The sequence below is a fragment of the Trichoderma aggressivum genome (genome assembly GCF_033847375.1).
Source record: "Trichoderma aggressivum f. europaeum strain CBS 100526 chromosome Unknown scaffold_011, whole genome shotgun sequence".
Lineage (NCBI taxonomy): Eukaryota > Fungi > Ascomycota > Sordariomycetes > Hypocreales > Hypocreaceae > Trichoderma > Trichoderma aggressivum.
In genome coordinates this window covers 507,280-521,932 of record NW_026946377.1, presented here as the reverse complement: position 1 = coordinate 521,932, position 14,653 = coordinate 507,280, and the positions used below count along the sequence as shown (strand labels likewise).

Here is a 14,653-nt window from a genome sequence, read left to right as displayed (position 1 = left end):
CGTGCTGCGTTAGACTTGGGTAAAGGCACGGGTGAGGATACGCTCCACAGCCGAAAACTCCATGTGAGCCGCCTGCGCGAGCGTCATGTTATCGAACTGGGGCCCGAGAATGTATCCTACTTCGGCCCAGAAATAGCCCCAGTACATGTCTGTCTGTTCGGCACGCTCTTGAAGTCCAGTACGATCTCGGAGAGGCAGGGTGAGGATGTCCTTGTAAGTTTGCTCACGAATGATTGCGACATACCACTGTCAAGAAAGACGCAAACACGTCATTAGTCTGCACGATGAAATCCAAGGCTCAAAGCATGCCGGGACATGGCAAACGTACCTCAACAATATCCAGAGGGAAGCCAGGCTTTGGGCCAATGGCGTACTGATGGCGCCAGCGGTCCGCGAAACGCGGCAGCTGGTAGTATTCTTGATCGAGCGCCTGCATGTTGGTGATCCAAGCGATGCCGTCCTTCATGCATGGCGTGAAGCCGGGGCAAAGCATGGCGGCTTGAACAAGACGCCGGAGCAAAAAGGGAGTCAAGTGCGCAGCATCTTCCTGGAAAAGAATGCTTCGAGTAAGCTGGCGAACAAGCGAAAGGGTAGCCTGGTAGATGGCCTCCCGTTCTTTGATCGTTACGCAATCGGTGATGAACCACGGAAACTTCTTGATGGTGCTGATCAAGCACTCATAAGGGCGCTGCGGGCAATCCCTAGAAAAGGGAGACTGTTTGTTCATTCAAATATGTCAGCAGACTTTTCTCAAACGCGGGGAAAGGGCCGTCCAGGACGGAACAAGGAAAGAAACTGGTGAAGAAGCAAAGGAGGCAGTACAAGACTATGGCCACGTACTCGATGAGGCACCTCGACGTGTTTGACCAGCATAATCATCTCCTCCTCGGAGATGAAACCCTTGAAGTTGTCCCAAGGCTGGCTGGGATTAAAAGGCATAATATCGGGGGTGACACCGTTCCAAAAGACACCGCGAGCGATGGGGAAGAGATCCCTCATGAGGTTGGCCTGAGAAGTCACCTCCACTTCGATGGGACGATCGCCCAGGCGACTGAATCGGCCGGCGACGACATTGGCTCGGTGTCTCTCGACCGCTCTCATTGCATCCTCAAGAGACACAAACTCGACATAGGCGTCCATGGTCTTGCTCGTCACCTTGTCCATGATTATGTGCACACCTTCGTCTGTGTCGTTCAAAACCTTGGAGTTGCGACCGAGGAAAGCAATCACTTCGGCACGAGTAGAGGAAAACGGAATCTACGCCGGCAAGATTAGCAAAGAGCCTTTGTCAACGAGTTTGCAAACAGCGGAAGAGGGAGTAGTCACTCACGTTTCTCAGCTTGATAATGCCCCAATTCATCGGCTTTGCCAATCTGGCCGACTCGATAAAGGGGAAGTTGGACGGGTCCATGGCATCGGCCAGAGTTGGAAGCCCCGTGGTGGTATTGGTCAGCTGCAGAAGCTTGTTCGAGGGCGGCGCCTGCATCATTGGGGCATGAGTCGAGCAATCAGGCGGGATCTCGGACAACTCAGTTGTCTCACTGAGACGCACGCCAAAAGGTCTGACAATCTGGCGGACGATTCGGGCTTCGCGATCGCTATCATGCTCGGGAGCTGCTTCAGCAACAGCAAGCCCAAGATCAAATCTCGGGGGAGGCTGCATCATGATGGGGTTGATGGCAGCAGGCAATCCTGCTGTCCGGGGAGCGTAGTTGCGTGGCTCGCTGGCGACCGTCGACATGCCCGGGCTGAAATAGCCTCGGACAGGAGCACCGGAGCGACGCTGAGGCGGAGTCATGTCGGACGAGGGGCTAGAAAACACGTCGCCTGGCTGAAGAGAGTTGAGAGACTGGCTGTGCGGAATGAAGGATGGGCGACCGTGTTGCTCAAACCCAGTTTCAGCCATTCTCTGAAGGCTTGTGCGATGGTCACTGCTCGCCTCTTGATAGAAGCCAGCAGTCGAGGCATGGGGTGGAGTCTGAACTTGGAGAAAGTTTGGATATTGAATATCTGGGTTCTCTACCGAGACAGACTCGAACCCGCCGTGGTATTGCACCGACTGCTGGGCTTCATCGAAATCTCCATTATCTGGGACGCCTTCCTAAGGCATGCCCACATTTGGATCCTCATCGTGGGCCTGAGTGTGAGCCAAAGCAAACGAAACCATATCAAACTGATTGTGAGCCTGGCCCGGCGGAGTCTGATGCTGAACCTGGCTTTGAGCCTGACTTTGGACTTGAGCCTGGCTTCGATTCTGGTGAAAGTTGGGAACGCGGTAACCAGGAGGGTATCCAACTACAAGAGGACGGGTGTCGTCTCTCTGTCTAGCCTGCTAGTGACATATGTGAGTACGGCTACATCAAAATCAAGGGAACAAACGAAAGGCAAACGAAGGGCAACAGAAGAAGAAAAGAAGAAAGAAGAAAGAGAAATCAAAAGGCAACAGAGGGAGCGGGATTTACTTACCTGTGTCGACGCAGATGGAACCCAGATGCTGGCGGATGGATTGAACGAGCTGCGCTGAACACCATCCTGACGGCGTGGCTCCAGGTTGCTGCCACTGGCTGCATTTTGAGCATTGCGGTTAGACGGACTGCAGTCAGAGGTGTTGGGGGCAAGTTGACCATTCTCTCCATCTGCAGAAGGCGACGGATGAGTCGTCGCCGACGCAGGTTCAATGAAGGGCGCTTCGCTAAAGCGTATACCCTGAACAGCTCTCGAGCCTCTCGAAGCCATCCTGACAGCGTCGGTCTGTTCAAAAATTAGCAAAAGACCCAAGAGTTGGGTTGCAAATGAACAACGTAGGGAGTGAGGCTCAAAGAAGACACATGTGCGAGGGTAATGGCGAGAACAAAAAGACGGTGATTGGGAACTTTGCAAAGGCGGTACAGAAGATTCGCAAAACCAACAAAGGAGCACAACAGCAGCAATATGCTACTCGGAAGAAGAAGAAAAATTGGCAGATTACCAACTTGCAACGCACAAAACAGCTGGGGGTGCAACACACCTTTTCTTCCTTGCAACGTTGCTGGTTAAAGAGGCTGCGCGAAGGTCTTCAGAAATCAGGAGGTGGTGATGATGAAGGAAACAGAAGAAGAGGGGGGGAGAGAGGGGGAGGGAGATGAAAGAGTCACAGGAGGCCCTCCAAACAATGAGCTAGCGGGGCAACAGTAAGAACAAAATCGAAGGCTGCTGCTTTGGCGCGCCTTGCCAGCTGTTGAAGCTGAGGCTGGCAGGCAAAGCGTTGCTGCCGGACCGACAAGGTGGCCTGCCAGATCTCCCAGCTGCTCGGCAGCGAAGACACATTGCTGGCAGCGGTTGAGAGCCTGTGAATGATGAGAAATTTGTAGAAGAGTAAAGGGGACAGATGGATGTCACTTTAAGAGGCAAATACTAATGGACGGGGATATCGCAGATCTGGGCCCTTTGTGAGAAGACGAGGCTATTGGAGACATGTCAACTTGCCTGCCAAACAAAGAGGGGGTGAACATGAAGCCTTGACCAAAGTGTTCCCATACATAACACGCCGCTGCTAAGTAAAATAGAAGATTTTTTTTATTTAGACTACCAGATTCCTGCACCGCCATCATCAGTCACGAGAGACGAAGAAGCCAGCATTGTTACGGAAGCATGAGAATCCCACTCGAGCCTAATGTATTTGACAGATGTCTGACTGAACTGGGATTAGAGTACAAAAGTTTCGCTTTGGCCACGTCGTTGAGAGAGTCCTATTTCATGGATACATAATGTCTAACGCAGTTTAATCAAACTAACATGTAGATGATGAGCTGTATAATTCTTGGGCAAACAAAGGGGGGGAGGGGGGTAGTGGCGTGGTGCACTCACAGGTGTCAGGAATGACTCGGCGACGAATCGTGCTCTGGCGTTGAGCTGTAAAATTTACACGTCAGTTCAAGTCCATCGTATCCGCCGGGCGGGGAGCACATACAAAGAGCTTCATCTCGGAGATCTCCTTATCGACCTCCTCTTGGAACTCAATGATGAAATCGACCAGCTTGTGCTTCAACATCTCCTCCGTGTGGAAGTTTGTTATCAAAAAGGAAATATCATAGCCCTATTTCGGATAATAACGCGTTAGAACAATGCTCCACGTCCAAGGGTTCGAGTACACAGCTTCGGGCTCGGATGGATGGGGCATCGCGAGGATCAAAGGATCCCCCCTCGTCTCAGTGTGCCACCTACGGGAATCGGTTTTCTTCGCAGAATGAAGAAGGCCTCGGCTCTCTGGGTCAGGAAACGGGCAAACTTGTGGACGAGGATGGATTCGATCTCGTCGGCCTGCTTGATCTTGATGCTGATGCGGACCGAGTTGATGCTCGGCTCGATCAGCACCCGCTCGTTCTCGTTACGCGCAATCACGAGGGGCGTCAGGACGACCTCGGGGGAGGTCTGGGCCTCGATCTCGGGGACGTTGTGGCGCTCGGTGGTCTGGGAGGCAAAGTTGGACAGGGTCAGCGCGGCAGTCAAGCTGCTTCGCACGCATTGGAGGTACGGCCGCAGTGATTGAGACTGGCATGGGCAAGGCAAGGTCAGCGGTCAGTTTTCCCCGGGCCTCTCACAACTCGCACCACGGCGGTCTTCCGGAACAAGTCCAGTCGAGTCCAGGGGGTTGAGCGAGAGGCAAAAAGGAGCACGTGCAGGGCATACCATGACTGCTAAAGGCTGCTGCTGCGTGCCCTGGGTTGGGCCAATGTTGCGCAGGAAGCTATTCGCGGGTGTTGGTTGTGGTCCGGAAGCTCCTGGCGACGGAGTACTTTCACTGTTACGTGGACTGGTAACCGCAGTGGTAGGGGAATCCGCGGGGTTCGATTCCGCATGTCACTAGCAGGAGGTTGACGTCTGTAGGCGCAAGGTGGGGCCCAGCTACAGGCGGTTGATTCTCCCTGTAGTGCGAGTAAGCTTGTGAGGCTTAGGCGCTCGTAGCTGGCTCCAAGCTTGCGCCACCAGCCACAGCTCCTCTCCAAACAAAGCGTCACGTGTCTGCTTATCAACTCCCCCAGCGGCCCAAGCTTTCGTCGGACGGAACCTGCCACACCGCATGCGCCACACCTCCCGCCATCAGGTACCACTGTCGTGACGCAGCGAGGGCTCCGCAGCGCTTCTCTTCCCTTCTCTCGACATCTCTCAGTGTCTTCCGTTTGACTTTGGACACTTGATTCTTGCTTTGTTGGACGAGTATTACTCAGGGAATTCATCTTTGCCTGCCATCTTTTTTTTTTCGGCTGTTCCCTGAAGAAAGAAGTCGTCGACTCGAGCTTCAGCTACTGCTGAATCGACCGCCACCTTTGCAACAATGGCTTCCATCCCTGGTCCGTGATCCCCCACCATCATCATATCGCCTTCTGCTGCCTCCAGTCTCTCGTGGCAGAAGTCATTTCTTTTCCGCTCTTTCTGCCTGGCCCACGATGAATACTTACGGTAACTGACACGAGATTTGAACCGTTTTAGTTGTCGTGAAGCATCAGGGCAAGAAATATGAAGTAGATGTCGATCCCGAATCGACAGGCTTGGACTTCAAGCTCCAGCTCTTCAGCCTTACCAACGTCGAACCCGAACGCCAGAAGATCCTCATCAAGGGTGTCCAGCTCAAAGATGAAGCTGATATGAGCAAGTTGAACCTCAAGGCTGGCCAAAGCATCATGATGATGGGCACGCCAGGAGGTGGCGCTGGAGACCTGGTCCGCCCGGCAGAGCAGATCAAGTTTGTCGAGGACATGACCGAGGCCGAGCAAGCCCAGCAAGCTGGCGCCACCCCAGCCGGCCTTATCAATCTCGGAAACACATGCTATCTAAACTCGACTCTGCAAACGTTGCGTTTGATTCCCGAACTTCAGACGGCCCTGACAACGTACAGCCCACTGGGGGGCACCGCGCGGGCCGACTTGGCTGCCCAGCTCTCCAATCTATACAAGGACATGGGTAACACGCAAGACTCTATCCAGCCTTTGAGCTTCCTATCGGCATTGAGGCTCGTGTTCCCCCAGTTTGCCGAAAAGTCCAAGAGCGGCCCTGGATATGCCCAGCAAGATGCTGAAGAGGCCTGGTCTCAGATCGTTCAGCAACTGGGCCAAAAAGTCACAATCAAGACTACCCCCGATACACCCAGCATTTCTTTCGTCGAAAAGTACATGGCGGGAGAGTTCTCCTCAGTCCTTGAGTGCGATGAGGAGGAGGCCCGAAACGGTGGCGAGCAAGCAATAGCCTCTAGAGATGCCTTTTACAAGCTCGACTGCCACATCGATAGTCAGACAAACCACTTGAGGGATGGCATCTTGGCCGCACTGAGTGAGCAGCTGGAGAAGAGATCAGAGGTACTCGGCCGAGACGCCACTTACACCAAAAAGTCCAAGATATCCCGAGCTCCCAAGTACCTCACTGTCCACTTTGTGCGCTTCTTCTGGAAAAAGGAAACAAAGAAGAAGGCCAAAATCATGCGCAAGGTCACATTCCCTCAAGAACTAGACATTGTCGAGTTCTGCTCAGACGAGCTCAAGGAGGCCCTGATACCCGTCCGAGACAAGGTCCGCGAGGTTCGGAAAGATGAAGAAGACATTGAACGTGCCCGCAAGCGCCGGAAGAAGACCCACGACAAGGACATGAGCGACGTCCCTGGCGGCTCGGGTCTACCCTCGGAGAGGGAACTGAAGCAGCAGAAGGAGAAGGAGGCAAGCAAACCAGGTCAGCCGCAGCAGGCGGATGATGCCGACACTGTCATGGGTGAGACTTTCAAGACGGACGCCCAAGTCGAGGCGGAGAGCGAAGCTGCTCTTCTCTCCGCCAAGAAGGAGCTCAATGCCCTGATAAATCCCGCTCTGCGCGATGACGACGGTGCCAACCAGTCAGGTCTCTACGAGCTCCGTGGCGTCGTCACCCATCAGGGTGCCAGTGCCGACAGCGGCCACTACACGGCATACGTCAAGAAGACGGGAACCGTGGACCCCAAGACGGGCAAGAAGGAAAAGGAAGACGGCAATTGGTGGTGGTTCAATGACGACAAGGTATCCGAGGTGACGGTTGACAAGGTTGAAGCCTTGGCTGGCGGCGGCGAGTCCCACTCAGCCTTGATCCTCCTCTACAAGGCGATCCCTCTGCCTAGTTCCGAGGGTCTAGAGGAGTAGGTCGGCTGAACCTCCCGTACATCGTTCTTCCCCCGTTCTAGTTTTGTCACAGACGGGCAGGAAGAAAAGGGATTTGCATTGGGCGTTACCATGGATGAGTTATTACCACTTGGCGGGGATGGGGCGAACCAAGGTCGGATTCTGTCTAGAGCTGGTCAAGTTTCTGGTCAAAGACACATGCCATAATGTATAGAACAGAATGCTCCATGGACCAGAAAAGACAATTTGAACACAATCGGATTAAACGTTTTTGTACAAGTCTATATGGGTATCGTGGTGTTTCTCTTTTTCCAAGACCAGTCATCTTCCGTGATTTTCCTTCAACCTTTGCTTGCGCCAGTGAATTATAACAATAAAAGTTAAAAGTTCCGCTGCTCTATGTAGCATAGCAGAAATAGAGGAGTTCAAATGGCCCTGCTGTCAAGACTGGAGGGCACGCAATGCTGCATGATTTCAGTAGCTCATTGTCAAACGGCTCAGATTCCCCCCTTTTTTTGTGATAAAAGGAGCCCACAAATTGCCCTATCGTTTCTTGGAATTCTCCTGTTCTTGCTGCCTCTCTTGGACACGCTCCCTGAAGACGTCCAGCTTCTTCTGCAAAACTGACCTTTGCTCGACAAGAGTGCTTCGCTGCTTCTCGAGCATGGCGATTTGTTCGCTGGGAGTAATCTGGCGAAACTCCTTGATGGACTATAAAGGATATGTTAGAAGAGCATCTACAAAAGAAACAACTCCACGTATGAAATCTCCAAAGATGGAAAAGGGCACTGGCAAGAGCTGGGGAATTCGCTGACCTGCTCTTTTTGCTTGTCCGACTTGAGCTGTGCGCCGGTTAGGGTGCCAACCATGATGATGGCGGCAAAGGCCACGGCCCAGACGCCGCCTCTGAATTTTTGCTGCTTGGTCAGGGTAGTTGGTGAAGCCATCTTTGGGTCTTGTTTATCCTTCCTTTGCCTAGTCTGTTTGTTTCCTTGTTTCCGGGCTACCCAGGGAAAACGTGATGGTGCCGTGTGTCGCCTAGGATGCCACGATGTCACCAGCAGCCTTTCCAGATCTGATTGGCCTTGTTCTGGCGCTCAATTGGGGTCATGCCCCTCTTCGGCGAATCAGCAGTCGAAGCGGTCGAAAGCTCCAAGCTAGCCGAGCTGCGGCGGCTCACAAGTTGAACAAGATCCTTGCCCGGCGAAGCAGATGCAGATTTTCTCTCCGGCAGGGCGGACGGCGGCGACACGGCGGGCAGCGACAGGGACGCCCGCTTGTGCTTGACGATACGAGGAGCCGCAGCGGCCGAGGGACTGTTCCAGGGATGGAGGGTCACCAGCTCAATGTCTTGGCTAGTGCTCCGGCAGGCAGAATCGGGCGGCGATGCGGGAGCAATGCGTGAGCATGCGGCGGCTTCATTGGCGGGGCCGTGAAGCTGCTGTGATGAGGTGGAGGAGGCTGAGAGACTTAGTAAGAAGCGGGGCAGGGCCGATGCTGACGAGGCTGAGGATTGGACCATGATGCCATGTCTGGAGGATTTCTCGGCGTTGCAACTGGCGGGGGGTTGGGCAGAGAGAGAGAGAGAGAGAGAGAGAGAGAGAGAGACGGTGATGTGTCAAGATTGTGGGATATTTTGGGGGATTAAGCAGGGAGATTATAGAGTTTTGGGAAGCTTTACTGAAAATGCGAGACAAAAGACATCACTCGCCAACTTGGGCCAGTGGCTGTGCGCCAAAGTACCGCCTTGTTATCTACGAGTATAAGGTACTAACGTACTAATCCCATCACCAGCCACAGCGATGCTAACAAAGCAGAAGGCTCCTTCCACCTTTCTGCTGTTTGAAAATTCCAATGGCATCAACAAGGTTCGTCTTATTTTTTTGCTCTTCTTTTTCACGCACACATACGCACGCACACGCTCCTCTCCAATTCTTCCCCGTCCTTCAGATGCAACAGTCCGGCTTTTTCGCCAAGCTTGGTGGGCTTGGGGGGCTCAAATAACCGGATAAAGCAGCGCTGCCCGGGGCAATGTGAGCCGCCTGACATCACCAGCAGCCGCTAAACTGACCCCTCCGGCAACCCGCTAATCTGCCATCGTCTTTGGGAATTCGACATCCGTTCCTTGATTCCCGGGCGAATAGATGGTCTATATAAGGTCGAATTGAGCACTCTCATCACGTTTGATCGCCTCTCCAGCTTTGCCAGCGTCGCCCTTCTACAATCTCGTCATTTTCTTCCTCTTTCTCTCCGTCAACACCGAGAACCCGCCCGTCTCCCGAAACAGCTCCAACTCTGTTACTCGTATCGGCCTCATGGCTGCACCCCGCGTCTTCATCGTCCGCCACGGCGAGACCGAGTGGTCACTCAACGGCCGACACACGGGCAGCACCGACATCCCCCTGACGGCCAATGGCCAGAAGAGAGTCATTGCAACAGGCAGGGCCCTCGTGGGCGATGACCGGTTGATTGTTCCCCACCAGCTGTGCCATATGTAAGTCCCTCACTTTTACTCTGGTATTCGTTTGAGCACCCGGCCTCGTTTTGCAGTGTCAAGTTTGTATGCTGCCATCACATTGAGAGGTTGATTTTGAAGTCAAATCCTACTCGTTCCGCCTCCCAGCCACATTGATTCAGTGTTGTTCATACACTGCCACCTTTCAGTCAAGGAAGGAGCAGAAGATGGGCAATTTTTTCTTTTGGTATTTCTTTGCCAACTCTTACCCTTTCATTTATTCGTGTACCATGTTTCAAATATGGTAAAACGTCAACTCTCACTTTCAATTGATTTGCTGAGGATACTACTAAGCGTCTGTACGTCACTCTGGAAGTCTCCGCTAAGAAATGAGATGCCTCTCCCTGCCTCCTCTCCCTTGTTGATTAAATCAGTTCCTTACCCTCTGCTGCCTCTTGGAGTTTTCTTCCGGGAGAGGTTAGAAATGTCGTTTCCCACATCCATTGCACTTGTCAGCCCAGTCCAACTACGTGACAGGTGCAGAATAGCCTTGCTTCACCAGACACCTCACGCTTCTTATACCTTCTCCGTGCTGCACACATAATCTCCCACCAGAGGCTAGGCGTCCTCTGTTGTTCGTACAATGTAGCAGTTCCAATTCCCGCTGTTAGTTCCATTTCCTACAAGTATGGCACGCGTTGGCCTCTGATTTCATTTCTGTACCCAAGCAAATCGTGAATGCAGGGAAAAAAAGGTATATGCTGCAGACAGAAGCTAATCAGTTGGTGCAATTACCCCTACTCAGTTACGTCTCCCCGCGAAAACGAGCACAGCGCACCTTTGAACTGCTCAATCTTGGCATATCCGGCCCGCTGCCATGGCAACCGCATGGCAATTCCCTTGGAGGCAGTCTTCAATGCAATGCCAAGGTCGAGATTACCGAAGACATTCGGGAGTGGGACTATGGGGACTACGAGGGCGTCACAAGCCCAGAGATCCGCAGAATGAGAGCCGAGCAGGGTCTCGAAGGAACTTGGGACATTTGGAAAGATGGCTGTCCAGGAGGAGAGTAAGTCACGCCCTTCCCTTGGCTCGTATATCAATGAGAATAACGCACACGCCCCGGGACATACAGCCCCTTCGATGCTACCTTAGGGCGGCTCTTGTCTCAGAATCATACGATACACGATACGCTTTCAAGTTTATATCTGACATGTTATAGGAGCCCGCAAGATATCACCGACCGCCTTGACCGTCTCATCGCCGACATTCGCAAAAGATTTCATGAGCCCGTCCTAAATCCGCCTGGGGGTAAACAGCCACACAAGGTGTCGGGCGATATCCTCATTGTTGCGCATGGACACATCCTGAGAGCCTTTGCTATGCGGTGGTCCGGCAAGACTCTTCAGGATGGTCCAGCATTCTTACTCGAGGCCGGCGGAGTGGGAACTTTGAGGTGAGCAATGAAGATTTTCCTTTTTCCTTCTTCTCCCCGTATCGCGCCGCTCGCCCACCTCCATCTTTGTCATCTGCCTCCCCCCAGACCAGATGGATTGATATATTTACCATGTCAAAGCTCACTAATGACGCTTATGTTGATTCTAGCTACGAGCATCACAATATTGATGAACCCGCAATTCTCCTGGGCGGAGCCTTTGTTGTTGATCTCGAAGAGAAAGGACAGTAATCTTGAGTTTGAATTTCGCAAGCATCTTCTTCGTGAGAGATGCTCTGCATCACATAGAATTATCCATCATCTTCACAGCTTGCGTTTGCACACTTGAAGCAACACAAGACGAGTTCACCAGGCTGCCTGCCTACCTTATGCATTCATTGGATAGAGATGTACACCTCTCATCGTACTTATCCCATCGCATAAGGTCTTTTACCTATCTCTCTACCTTCTTAATTTCGCGAGTATGTTCCATCGGCATGATGTTACGTTTAGTGTTCCCCATCCCCTTTCATTCTGTTCACAAGCCTAGCCTACTTGGGCGGCTTGCCAATAGTTCCTTTGGTTCTTCTTTCTTCATCCTTGTCCCTCAGAAAGGAGTGGAAGCCGTGTTTTTACCTAAGGACCAGGATAGACGGATTCAGGTCTATTGATTCAACTCCGGCCGCCCAAAGGCCACAAAGATGGGCACGGGGAACGTAAAGTGTCGTCTCCGATGAGTTGTTACATCAAGATCGAGATTTTTCATAGAATTCCACAGTCGAGCCATCCGTCATCGCCGACAAAATGCCACGTATCAGTCAGACACCAGCTCATCATTTCAGCCGTTGAAGCTAGGAATCAATGTCTTGTCTTCCTTCAAGGGGAGAGCTGAGCTCGACATCCCAGTTGCGAGATCAACATGCCTTCATGACTACGTCACTTCGAAATGCTGGCGAGATAGTGGCACTGTTCATAGCAATCACCCCTTCTCCTACGACACGCCGTTTACTCCGTTGCTCCGAGTCAGACTTTGGTCTTACCAACAGATCCGCAGACAGATAGTCAGTCGGTCAATTGTAACCACAGACACAGAAAGGCCAAAAGCTATCACAAGCCATCACAAGCTCGCTCCCCCCAGATATAAGACAACTCCCTTGCTCCAGCCTCCTTAGACCAAAATTTTGGGGTTGTTTGAAACTTGGTCTCCAAAATCGGAGGTGATTCTGACACGGCACCTCCGCGTTAGCCGGGCACCTCTATCGGTCGTCCGCCTAAAGCTTTCCGGATGGGCGGGCCGGTTCATAAGCCCGCAGATCCGAGAGGCTGGGGGTCAGCGTCCTCCACCGCAGCCCGCTCGCGCTCCCAAGGATCATGCAGCCCGGTGCCCAGAGAGCACGGGTGGAACCGCAACGGTAGCGGGATTAATCATGCTGTCATAATTCACCTCGAGGTACGAAGATTTGAGTTAACGGTTGTCGGGTCAGATGTCGTGGCGGTGAGGCAAATACATGATGACCCTGCCTTTGCCGCTGAGTACAGCTGCCTGCAAGCAGCTGGCTTTTACCCACCAGCTTTGCTGCAGATGGCAATGGCGTGCCATTTTCTGGATCCTCGAGAAAGAATTTATGGAGTTGGTGGGTTTCGGCCGGGAGCATCTACCTAACCGTGTCTTTTTTGTGTCGGTAACTGTTCGGTGGCTTGCCCGCTGGAGATTGATCTGGGAGGGTTGCGTGGACAATCCGCGCTAGGCATAACCGTGTTTCCAGCTCATCTTTGAAAGACCAGGTGCTGAGCTGATGAGCTTGTTCATCATCATCTCCCGTTGCTCAATTTCGAAGCAATCGCCTCCCTGTCAGACGTAATGGGCTGCGTTGGTCATTCTCCCTTTGCGTCACGCTCGAATTGACCCCTCAGTCTTAGCAACGAGCATGGCGAATTTCCCTCCTCCTCCTTCCCCTCTTCTCTCGGCTCGGGCTGGTGACAGCTGTGGGCAAAGGAGGGTTGGCAATATGGAGGCGCAGCAAGCCTGCAGCAGTGGGCGTCTGTGGAGAAACGTGGCCAGATTCTATACGCATGTCAAGCTGCTTGTCACCGCCGAGGTGCGTTGTTGGTACCGCTTGCTGCGTCGTGGAATTCATTGAGAACTCACCAGTCATACTGAGACACCGCAGCCTAGTCCAGGGGGGCCCCGAGGTGTCAGCGGATCACGGGTGACTATGCACCTGCAAGAGCGCACCGTTCCGCGGGCGACACTTTCTAATGGCTTTAGTGGCGACACAAGCCGATGTGTGGGTTGTGGATGGCAAGTTCGAGCGCCGCACTTTGCATCGTCATTGGCTCGCTCTGCCCTTGTACAACACAGGAAGAAAAAAAAAATCTTCTGAAAGGATGGCACGTCGATGTGATATGCACCTTGCCCAATCCGCTGATGCTGATCGCATGCCAAGTGGAGGAAGCGAGCACAGCACGGCAGGGGCTTGTTTTCGAATGCCCGACAATGGCTGGTTGCGTGTGGCTTTCTGATACATGTATTGCTGAAGGGGGGGAAGGGGGTTTGCATCAGAAGCTCCTCATCGAGTCTTCGATTCAAGCTGAGTACTATTTTTGACTGGCACAGAATAAGAGGAGCCAACTGCAGGGGAAGCCTTGATAGGTAGGTAGCTGGGCGCTAGGTACTCGTACATGATGCACAAGGAGATACGGAGTAGTTACTTTGTTGGCTTTTCCTTCGTCCTTGGGACAGGGAATTCAGCCTGCCAAAGGTCCAGCCACACAGCAACCGCATGTGGTTGAGCTAGTGCGTAAATCCAGGGAATAAGAATCTGATGAGACAATGGCAACAACGGCGAGATCCCTTCTGGGCCCATGAAGGCGCTCCTCCGCGTTTCCGCCTTCCTTGCCATTGACGACGAAATTCGAGGTGCATCGAAGACTCATTTGCTGCTACTCCGCGCCTTGGCGTAGCTTGCTGGGTATCATAGTCAGTGCCCCCCAAGAATAGATCGTTCGATCATCTGTTCACCGCTGGTTCTCTGCAGAGTCGGGATGCTGTGGAGAACCGTCTAGGCCTCGCGTAGTGAGCGAGCTCTTGTGCATCCGGAGTACTCCGTCCCCCCGTCACTATCGGATGCTTCATCTCCACAAACCTCCATGCGCTTCGTGCAGCGTCTCCCCATTCTGACGCCGGTAGCGCGACAAGGGGCGCCAAATGCTATCGCCGTGCCGCTCACGTTCCACAGGACTGAGACCTTGCCAGGTTCTTCTCATGCACTTGGTGAGGACAGGCCTCTGATTCGTTACGTCTCACGGAGTGGCGCAAAACAAACCGCAACAGACGCGAACAGGGTTGGCGGCAGACTGTGGGACCCCCAAAGGCACAAGAAAAATGACAAGAAGAGAACGCTTCTTCTCCACTCACAGCTGGTGGGCGGTGGTACGCGGGCAACCGCAACGGTCTGACAAGGACCATGCATGTACAAACGCCTATGGACGCGTGTTGAAGGCAAGGCGGCTGCGGAAAGGAGCATTGAGAGTGCCAATTGCGTAGACGGTGGCCCAGGCAAATTTGCTGAACCGTTGCAAGCAGACAAGTATCCGCAGCCCATCCACTCGACACAGCGGTCATGCGCGGCCTCGTGGAGCCGT

At 53.1% G+C, this 14,653-nt stretch overlaps 5 protein-coding genes across 5 annotated transcripts; 2 read left to right on the top strand and 3 right to left on the bottom strand.

Annotated features, from left to right (window-relative positions):
- Nucleotides 1–9: 9 nt before the first annotated feature.
- On the bottom strand, nucleotides 10–4,671 carry Triagg1_3788 (uncharacterized protein; the record flags this gene model as incomplete). Its single annotated transcript, XM_062898118.1, has 10 exons — nucleotides 10–246; nucleotides 329–715; nucleotides 841–1,257; nucleotides 1,331–2,062; nucleotides 2,117–2,332; nucleotides 2,467–2,751; nucleotides 3,847–3,891; nucleotides 3,950–4,075; nucleotides 4,204–4,530; nucleotides 4,669–4,671. The coding sequence occupies 10 exons, from the start codon at nucleotides 4,669–4,671 to the stop codon at nucleotides 10–12; spliced, it is 2,775 nt and encodes a 924-aa protein (XP_062757291.1).
- Nucleotides 4,672–5,314: 643 nt separating this feature from the next.
- Nucleotides 5,315–7,139, top strand: Triagg1_3787 (uncharacterized protein; the record flags this gene model as incomplete). Its single annotated transcript, XM_062898117.1, has 2 exons — nucleotides 5,315–5,330; nucleotides 5,470–7,139. 2 exons carry the CDS (start codon nucleotides 5,315–5,317, stop codon nucleotides 7,137–7,139), a joined length of 1,686 nt encoding a protein of 561 aa, XP_062757290.1.
- A 522-nt stretch (nucleotides 7,140–7,661) lies between these two features.
- Triagg1_3786 (uncharacterized protein) lies at nucleotides 7,662–8,065 on the bottom strand (the record flags this gene model as incomplete). Its single annotated transcript, XM_062898116.1, has 2 exons — nucleotides 7,662–7,829; nucleotides 7,934–8,065. 2 exons carry the CDS (start codon nucleotides 8,063–8,065, stop codon nucleotides 7,662–7,664), a joined length of 300 nt encoding a protein of 99 aa, XP_062757289.1.
- A 107-nt stretch (nucleotides 8,066–8,172) lies between these two features.
- Nucleotides 8,173–8,640, bottom strand: Triagg1_3785 (uncharacterized protein; the record flags this gene model as incomplete). The annotated part of the gene is made up of 1 exon (XM_062898115.1): nucleotides 8,173–8,640. One exon carries the CDS (start codon nucleotides 8,638–8,640, stop codon nucleotides 8,173–8,175), a length of 468 nt encoding a protein of 155 aa, XP_062757288.1.
- A 428-nt stretch (nucleotides 8,641–9,068) lies between these two features.
- Triagg1_3784 (uncharacterized protein) lies at nucleotides 9,069–11,260 on the top strand (the record flags this gene model as incomplete). Its single annotated transcript, XM_062898114.1, has 5 exons — nucleotides 9,069–9,099; nucleotides 9,318–9,612; nucleotides 10,379–10,642; nucleotides 10,796–11,029; nucleotides 11,179–11,260. 5 exons carry the CDS (start codon nucleotides 9,069–9,071, stop codon nucleotides 11,258–11,260), a joined length of 906 nt encoding a protein of 301 aa, XP_062757287.1.
- Between the last annotated feature and the right edge of the window lie 3,393 nt (nucleotides 11,261–14,653).